Source organism: Zeugodacus cucurbitae, chromosome 4 (genome assembly GCF_028554725.1).
Source record: "Zeugodacus cucurbitae isolate PBARC_wt_2022May chromosome 4, idZeuCucr1.2, whole genome shotgun sequence".
Taxonomy (NCBI): Eukaryota; Metazoa; Arthropoda; class Insecta; order Diptera; family Tephritidae; genus Zeugodacus; species Zeugodacus cucurbitae.
In genome coordinates this window covers 24,124,167-24,134,132 of record NC_071669.1, presented here as the reverse complement: position 1 = coordinate 24,134,132, position 9,966 = coordinate 24,124,167, and the positions used below count along the sequence as shown (strand labels likewise).

At 35.2% G+C, this 9,966-nt stretch overlaps 1 protein-coding gene across 4 annotated transcripts; it reads right to left on the bottom strand.

Annotated features, from left to right (window-relative positions):
* Positions 1-1,538: 1,538 nt before the first annotated feature.
* On the bottom strand, positions 1,539-9,614 carry Adf1_21 (formin-J). Of its 4 annotated transcripts, none has more exons than XM_029041998.2 (3): positions 9,417-9,614; positions 3,850-4,683; positions 1,539-3,790 (listed from the first exon to the last, which is right to left on the bottom strand). In XM_029041998.2, exons 2-3 carry the CDS (start codon positions 4,152-4,154, stop codon positions 2,689-2,691), a joined length of 1,407 nt encoding a protein of 468 aa, XP_028897831.2. In that variant the 5' UTR covers positions 4,155-4,683; positions 9,417-9,614; the 3' UTR covers positions 1,539-2,688. The 4 variants fall into 4 exon arrangements, with proteins under 4 accessions (XP_028897831.2, XP_011186722.2, XP_054085363.1 ...); XM_011188420.3 differs by lacking the exon at positions 9,417-9,614 and adding an exon at positions 4,821-5,004; XM_054229388.1 differs by lacking the exon at positions 9,417-9,614 and adding an exon at positions 4,825-5,004.
* Positions 9,615-9,966: the final 352 nt, after the last annotated feature.

Here is a 9,966-nt window from a genome sequence, read left to right as displayed (position 1 = left end):
TTGCAGCTGAGTACAGGTTACATGTCCATCAAATGGATGTATCCACCGCATATTTAAACAGCGAATTGGGCGATGAGATATACATGCGTCAACCAGAGTTATTCATTGATAATCGGTATCCTAACCACTGTTTGAAATTGTTTGGGCTGAAGCAGTCTGGGCGAAAATGGAACTTAGATTAGATGAAATTTTAAAGAAGATTGTTTTTCAACCATGCGTTAGCGAGCCGTGTGTGTATGTAAATAATCGAAATGGGCAAATTAACATTATTGCAGTCTACGTTGATGATTTGCTAATAGCTAGTTCTGATTATAAGCAATTAAGTGTTATTAAAGCCAAGAAGCTTAGATATCACCAAACAGGTAAAGAGATGGAATGTTTTGTCGACGCAGATTGGGGCAGAGATAGTAATGACCGGAAATCATATACGGGTTATGCATTCATATTAGCTGGTGGAGTTTTTTCATACGAATCTAAGAAACAATCAACTGTAGCGCTCAGTAGCACCGAGGCTGAATATATGGCACTTACATCTGCTGTTAAAGAAGCAGTATATTTACGTCAATTATTGGGTGAAATGAAGCTCGAATGCCCCAAGTCGATTTTAGTAAATGGAGATAACTTAAGTGCCATGAATTTCGTGAAGAATCCAGTATATCACGCAAGAAGTAAACACATTGATATAAAATATCACTACATACGTGATATCTATCGAGGAGGCGGAATCGAACTTAAATATTGTTGTAGCAGTGACATGATTGCTGATGTTTTGACAAAGAATCTATCGAAGCCCAGCCATGAAAAGTTAACAAAGATGTTAGGCTTAAATTAACTCAATAAATTTGCATTTTGAATCGCTCCAAACAGTGACCAAGCCGGCCAGGAAGGTTTTGCTGTGTGTTTGGTGGGGTTGGAAGGGAATCATCCACTAGAGTTGCTCCCATTTGGCCAGACGCTTAATTCTACCATCAACTGCGAACAACTGGACCGCTTGAAGCAGGCGTCCAGAATTGGCCAACAGGAAGGGTGTAGTGTTTCACCAGGACAACGCCAGAGCACACACTTCGCTGATGACTCGTCAGAAGCTACGGGAGCTCGGATGGGAGGTTTTATCACATCCACAATATAGCTCGGACATGGCGCCAAGTGATTACCACCTGTTCCTGTCCATGGCGAATGCCCTTGGTGGTGTAAAGTTGAACTCAAAAGAGGCTTGTGAAAAGTGGAAACAGATTATCAAACGAAACGGGGCATATTTGAACTAAATCCGATCACTGTAACACTTTTTATAAAGCATTGAATAAAGAGCAAAAAAGCGGAAGAAAATATTTGCCAACCAATACCTTGCATGGTCATGGTCGGAGCGTCAAAACTTTTAGTAAGTCTTTGTAAAATTATTTAAGAAAGAGGGAAACGAGCTGAATATGATTTATCGTTATAGTTTTCCCCATCCAACCCCCATATTCCACCTATAAAATAAAACATGTAGGAAAAAATCGAATTATCCACCAATTTAATATAGTTAATTTTTTCACAGCCATTATAATTAGAACAAAAACTCATAATGTCTTCTCTAATTCGGACGGAACAATTTGAAATTCGTTGTTGCTAACGAAATGTTTCAAAAAAGTTTTTATGCTTTGGAAATGTACGGGTGTTCATGGAATTAACTCTATTTTTTAGAAAGTACCCTTATATTTTTAGTTTGCAAATAGGTTTTTTAGATCTCATCGGTATACATTTTGACAAAAATCGTGAGGTGGATTTTTTGATTTCTGGACTATAGGCGGAACCACTGTGCGACGTTCTGAACACTCCCACCTCGAAAAAATGGGCTCACACTTTCTTCGGCTTCGAATTTAAAAAAAAAAAACACCTTACTGCCGTGGTCTAGACATGTTAAGAAATCAATTTATGAAAAAAAATCCGGTTTTTGAGCCCATCAAGGGCGGATGCCTCTAATTATTTGAGCAGTGTGTATGTTCTAGTTTATGAGACATGACAGAAATATCAGTAATTTGTTATATACATATGTCGAGATCGCGAATGATCTCTTCGTTTAGTTCATTTTTTGGATTTTAATAGAAAAATGCATCAATTCGTAACGTCTTGGATCAAAGTAGCAAAAAAACCTTTTTTGCATTTACTATGCGGCGTTCGCTTCGTTTATCACCTTGAATATCGTAGTCTTGCTTATATTATTCTTTGTAGAGCTTGATGTCAATTGTGAGTATATAATAATGAGTTACCACTAAGCTCAATGCATTATAAAGCTTATTAATATGAATATCAATATCATGAGTGGGACCCAGCTAAACAAGACATAGGTAGCATTCCATAGGCGAATAAACATTTATTTCATTTTAAAACGTACACGGTATTTTGAGCTCTTTTCAAGTAGGTCACATATTGTACTCTTATAGTATGTTATTTTCTTACACTATGATTATGGCCAGTTGATATGACTTAAAGATATAGGTATATTCAGACTCATACATATTGAATTGTTCTTATAGAAACACAGTTTGCTAATGTCGCTTATAAAGTACTTTTTACAGATCTATATACATACGAAAATAGTTATACAAAATTAATACGAGAAACGGAATCTATATTTGGTATATGAGTTAGTAGCGCAGATAACGCTTAAAAAGTCTATAAATGGAGTATGGCAACAGTAATTTCTTTCTATTTTTCAGCGATTAGCAGCAGTATGCGATTCATCAAATCATTAGCAACAGTCTCATTTAGTGTATTAAGACGTGCGGCCAAAAAGTCACCAAACTTGGTGTAGAGTATTTCACGTGCCGAAGGCCTGCTTGGCTTCCCCGTCATGCCGAGTGTATAAGTGCTCGCAGCCGAGAGGTTACCATCGTCGAGCATATCCACATCCGGATCGTCGAGATCGTCTAACTCAACATCGGGCTCTGCGAAGTCTTCGTCGATAATTACACTCGCAGAAGAGCGCGGTATATGATTTTTGGGCTGTGCTTTGAAAACACCATTGCTGTTTGTGACATTATTGAGTGGCAAGCCAACTTTATTCGAATTTTGAGCATTTTTATTTTTGATTGCATTGTGCCGTGGTGAATATGACGAGTTCTGTTCATTTATGGTGATGGTGGTGAGTGAAAGTGTGTCCGGCGAATCGGGCTCCTCTTTAATGTAAATCGACGGCGAGCTTGAAACCGAAGAGTGTGAACTCGAAATGTCTACGAGCGATTGTGTGCCCGGCGGCGGTGGTTGTGGCTGAGACTGCAGCTGAAGCAGCGGTAGCGGTTGGGCCGGTTGCAGTGCTGATTGTGCATGTTGTTGCTGCTGCGAAGGTGGTCTGGAATTGCCAGTAAATGCAGCGTTTCCATTGATGTTTCCAAGATTTTGTAGGGTTGAGATCGCGTTAGCATTCATACTGAGTATCACATCTGGTTGAATGCTGTGCAACGGTTGTTGTTGCAGTTGCGCTGTGGCATGTGAATTTGGCTGTGGCTGCGACTGTTGAGGCTCATTTAACGGCGCCAACTGTTGCAATTGTGGCAGTGTGGGAAACGACAAACCACCCAGAAGTGGTGGTTGTTGCTGCTGTTGCTGCAATGCTTGGTACTGTGGTTGTTGTAGTTGCTGTTGTTTCGGTTCGTTTGCAAGCGCCAACTGTTGGTTATTGGGATTATTGGGATCATTCGGCGCAAAATACTGATACTCATCGATAGCGCTGCTGTTGTTATTGCTATGCTGTTGTTGTGTGTTTTGTTGTGCCTGCGCGTCGACCGACAGTTTATTGCGCTCACGTGATCTGTGAAAATAAACCGAAATATTATTGTATTTCATTTGATTATTTAAAGTGCAACTTACTTGCGTTCCCTTATGACTTCCTTTAAGAACGCCATCGCATCATAGTACTCCCACTTGGACTTGAAACGTGTGCCCAGCATTTTCTCATGGTTCAACTCACGTCGAAATATCTCACGCAGCGAAGTGAATGTGCGCTGCACACGCTCGCCACTAACGCCGAAAACTCGTCCCAGCTCATTCCACTTCAGCGCCTTCTTCTTGTCGGAACGTTTATAGTGCGGCAGGCGACAGTCCCAGAGTATAGCATTCAGGCGCACCAACTCAATGAGACGCCGCTTCTCGATGTTGTGGCGTGAGAACGCCATATCACCCACATTGCCCGCAGGCTCACTCTCAACCGCCGCTATTTTGAGACTATTAAACTGTTGAATATGAGGCTTGAAAATCTCCACTAAACTTAGCTGCAGTTTTACTCTAATGTGCCTGTATTTTTAATCCTTCTTCGCAAAATACCAACACTCAACACTTGCGTTACCAAAGTTACAACGCGCCTATTTTATTAACTGTGTGTATATCTTACTGGTTGTTTTGCATGCGACCTCTACAGTACTCTAATCACTACTCTCGCGCATACAAAAGCACAGTTACCTGCGATTAGATATATGTGTGTGTGTGTTCAGTTATGTGGTTGTCTGCATGTATTGCGCATTGGCAACACTAGTTGTGCGCTCTCTATTAACTGCTCTCTCACTTAACGTTTTTGGTATGAGTGCAGTTAACTTTTGTAACAACTTTGTGGGTGTTGCGGCCGTTAAGCAAACTGTGCTGGTATTAGTGTATTGGCAGTAGCTCTACCAATAGCAGTAGTGCGCAGTCGCCGCGCAGTGGTGGATGCTGTGATAAGAGAGCAAAGAAAATTAATGTTGCAATGTTATAGGGATAAATTAATGTGCATTAATTTAATTAAATTAAAAAAAAAAAAAACATTTTATATTAAATCGAATTAAATAATAGCTCACATAAATACATACATACATACGTGAAATATTTCTAATTATTCAAAGTCACAGAGTCCATTCCATTGAGTAAGAAAAGTAGTTTGCATTCCCTTTCCAATTTTAACCTTGCACTTATGTAACTTTAAAATTCTCCTCACCTATTATATACCACCCAATTAAGGTACTTAGGAACGAATAAATACACCTATACGTCTGTATATATGTATTTCTTGTAAACAGAATTTAAGTATAATGAGGTTGTTGACCTGCATGACAAGCAGAGTTCGAAATTAGTCAGGCTCTAACATATACTATTATTGCTTCGAATAATATAATTATTATAATATACCTCTGTTCCGACTTATGAATGCTGTTGTGTTTATAAAAAACAGTTAATTTGATAAATAAATCATCCGACATTGGATAAATTGTAGGATGTAGGATGAAATCATTATTTTAGGATTATGGAACCCCGAATTAAACTCATTGTCTAAACCTTTATCTTAAGCTCTCTGAAACAGACGAAATTGCTTTTTCAAATATATCAGTGTTTGGCAATAAATCTTTTGTCAACTCACAGTACAACTGTATACATGTACATACGTATGTGTTCAAAAAATATCGGGAATTGTAAAATTTAAAATTTTCAATTTTATTATGGTGACATCATATCGCTCATTTACATGAATAGTGTCATAACTAAAAAAACACAATTTTTGAGTTGAGTATGCAGAAATGTGCACAATTTCATCATATAAAAATAAACCGTTAAAATCGTTATGTTGTATTATTTTATAACCATTTTTTTTTCAGAAAGAAATACATATTTGGTGTTAGAACGATCTTTGAGAAGAGGAAATTTAATTTTTCACGTTGCTTTTTCAGGAATAACGACACATTTAACTTATGACAGTGAAATTTATTTATATTTTTCACAAAAAACGACATAATTCAAAAGGGATCATGTTGATGCCTACGAAAAAGATTCAGTACACTCCTTTTAGACCACTTCTGCTCAGCATTGTATTTCATATATAACTAATATATAGTTTAATAATATATAGTTTATTCAATAAAAGTTTGGAGTTTTTTCAAATTTGATAAATAAGGGACAATTGAAAACTTTAAACATCTCTCCTGATAAAGCGACTTTTTTGAGTTGTGACACTATTCATGTAAATGTATATGTTGCCTGTGAAGTAGTTTTCTTTGGTATTAATAACACTGTGATAGTAAAAAAAAAGACAAGACCAAATTCGACGGTTTCCCCCTATTTCGGGTCCTACGAATCGAACTGCATCATTGCTTTTTTGAGTTACAATCATGGTTTCATACAAAAATTTTTGTTGAAGTTTTTCATCAAAGTTCCCCATTGTAAGAGAAAGACACATTTTTCTTCGGTCTCTAACTTTTTTAATGTTGACTTTTTTGGCGCATCTTCTCAAAATAAGTCTGTCTTTAAGTTCTTAGACGACTGTAAACCCCAAAATCAATGTTTTTTGTGTCCTTGTGTCGAAAAAAATGAAATCGAATTTGGCCTTGTCTTTTTTTTTTGAAAAAAACTATCACAGTGTAAAAGATGGCAAAACAAAATGTAGAAAATAACATTGTTTTAATAACTTAACTCCGTACAGATTGTTATTAAGATGCCATGAATTGAGCAAAGACTTAATAAAAAATACATACATCACGGAATGATCGCCATTCATTATTGTATTGGTTCTTTAACAGTAGATTTACGGACTGAAACCCGTCATTTTGACGGTTATGTTCAATTGCGATTTTGTTGTAATTACAATAGATTTCCGAAATAACTAACATATTAATTGTCAGGCCTGTTCGTAACATCAAATTTTTCGTTAATTCGAGTACTCATTTATAGCCGAGACACACATCTAGTACCAATACTATTGTTCATACGAATACCAGATGTGAGCAATGTAGTATTTTGCTGGTAAAAATATCAGCATTTTTTGTGGTATTTCACTAAACACAGCTGAAAATAGGTTTGAAACCTAGAAGAGAGTTCATATTCAAAAGCTTTTCAAAATATTTTGTCAAAATGATTTTTCAAAAATAAATAAAATATAAAGGAAAATAAGAAATTTTTCAGATTTTTTTTTGGTTTATTACACGATTTGAAGATATAATTTATCGACTTGTGTGTTTTGTGGAGAAAATACGTGTTTTTGTATTATTTTGCAATAATAGATCTTAATTTCTCCATTTCATAAATGTGATTGTTTATTGTTTACAATTTTTTGAAATATCTAATGTCTATGAAACAAATCTGGTATTTCAGTTTACTACAATTCGATGTGTGTTATGTATGTAGTAAACACAATACCATAATACTTTTATCATGGTATTGTTACTACACGTGTGTCTCAGGTATTAGATGTATGTTTTTCAATAAAATTAGTTGATAAAAAATGAAAAACCATAACCAAACAATTCAAATCCAATAAATTCTTCCAAAATAGATCAATTCTGACACTTATACTTCTATTTGGTGCTGATCAATAATTTTAAGCTTTTTTTTATAAAACAACATTTTTTCCAATTTGCACATTTCTTTGAAATTTTTTTTGGTTTTATTTTTAATTCTGGTTTGATGTTATTTGATTTTTTTCTCTTTCTTCATATGTATGTCTTCTTCATGTTGTTCGTTAAATCGAGTACTTACAAATCCCCGATGTTCGTTATTTAAGGTACTCAATGTAACAAATTTGCTTGTTCGTTATAAGCGGTTTTCGTTAAAACGAATATTTGTTACTACTGTATTTATAAAAAACTATAAATTTTTATTCACTATTATCTTTATTATATTTTATATATGTAAACTCCACCTTGGATGTACGTTAATAATTAAAAACTACAATTTCTATGTTAACAACTCAAAATAATTGTTACACAAAACTTTTCTTCTTCGTAATATCTAGAACAACTACCTTAAGTCCACAGGATAACTTAAATATTATATATATACATATATATGATTGGTCTCTTGTAGATTCTTTTGATGTTTTAAATTTTTTAAAAAGTCTAGCATTAAAAAATCTAAAAAAAACACAATTTTTGAGTTGAGTATGCAGAAATGTGCACAATTTCATCATATAAAAATAAACCGTTAAACTCGTTATGTTGTATTATTTTATAACCATTTTTTTTTTTTTTTCAGAAAGAAATACATATTTGGTGTTAGAACGATCTTTGAGAAGAGGAAATTTAATTTTTCACGTTGCTTTTTCAGGAATAACGACACATTTAACTTATGACAGGTCTCTTGTAGATTCTTTTGATGTTTTAAATTTTTTAAAAAGTCTAGCATTCAAGTGCATTCCGGAGAACGTGGACACGATTATATACGGATACATACATATGTGATATGAAGTAACCATATAGTAGGCGATGCCATCGCTAAAGTCAAAATTTTTATTTAAGCGACATTTAATACTAACACTACATACTCCTTATCTTGCTTTTAATTGCTAACTCATAAACTTTATGGAGTTATCACAGAACTACTTCCTAGCAATAATGCCTTATATGGAGTGCCTCATGTCCCTACACCAATAAATGTTCATACTAGTAAGCTGTGTTAAGACCAGCAGTTTAGGAGACAGCTACATTATTAGGATAGGGTCCACGCCAAAAACCTCCTCTTTGTAGACCCTGATTCCTAATACACGCTTTCTTGTTCAATTGCTTAGCTTAACTCACCGCAACCGACTCGCAATAAAATTGCTGAGCAAACGTTTGCATCTGCAAGAATTCAGTTATTTTGGTTTCGGTTCAAATTCATTTGATGTTTCGCTGCTTTTGTTATTGGAGACTGTTGCGCTCGTGGCAATGCTGGCGATTGCCGCACACTGTTGTTAGCAGTTGCAAGCAAAGAATGCAGCAAACTAAAAATACACAAAAGCTAGTGCTAAAATGCAGCGCGAAGCAAAATTGAAGTGGTAGATATATTTGTTTTGGCTCAACTTGCAGTGTTGCTAGACATTTTTTAACACCGGTGTTAGAAGAAAATGGAAAGGAATTCTATTTGTTTTTGGGTTTTGCTCATTAAATAAGACGTTTGTTGGTATGCACAGATGTATATCGCACACATACACATAAACATGTTGGTAAGATTTTAATATATATATTTTTTTCAATTTGTATGCATGTCCCCAAGCGTTATCAATATTTTACCAAACTAATGTACATAATACTGTTGTATAAATGTATATGTGTAGGTACATATTCATATATCTCACTATTAAATATTTTCTTATATTTTCTGTTTTGTATAAACTACAAAGCAGCCACTGTTGGTATCACTAGTATGTGTACAGCTGATTAAAATATGTACTAAATAAGCCGCTGTTTTTTTCACTCACGCGTATGACGCCACACAACTGTGCAAAACACCACAATTTTTTATTAACAACAATAAAATTCAATTTATTTCAATTAACAACAAATGCCAGCAGAAAATGGCTTAGCAAGAACGGCAAACAGCAGCCAACAAACAGCACAAATGAAATACAACAACAGCAACAACAAAGCGAACAGTAAACAACAAAGGCAAGTAGAATTAAGTTGCAAGCTGATTAATTGTGAAATTTTCTTAAATTTACTTACTTTTTGATTTTTTTGTTAATAAAAAATATTTCTAATGAACTTTCATGTTTTTTTTGCACTACACTCAGTAAGACTTTTGCACTATATGTACCATTTATTTGGTGTGTGCTATTATTTGTTAGTAAGTTAGTTAGAATTTGCTGCCACCACTTTCGTTCGCAGCAAACGCCCTGCAACAACTACTATCGCCGGGTCCACTACAATTTGCCACCACAATTCGCATAAACACATGTACACGGAACACATACAGATGCACGTGAGTTCATAACAGAAGCAACAACATTTCACCGTACCCAACAGTGTAGAAAGCAAAAACAATCAACCAACAAATCGCATACACATAATCAACGAAAGGCACAAACAAACACACACGCATACACACATCTACATATAAATATATACAAACGAATGTGTCAACACTCGGAGAGACTGAACGTTGGAGAGTTGCAGATACAGATTACAATAACAATAGCAAATACATGCGGTATGTGGAATCACAACAGCAGTTCAAATCAGCTGAGGCAAAATCACACATTTGCAACAATAACAA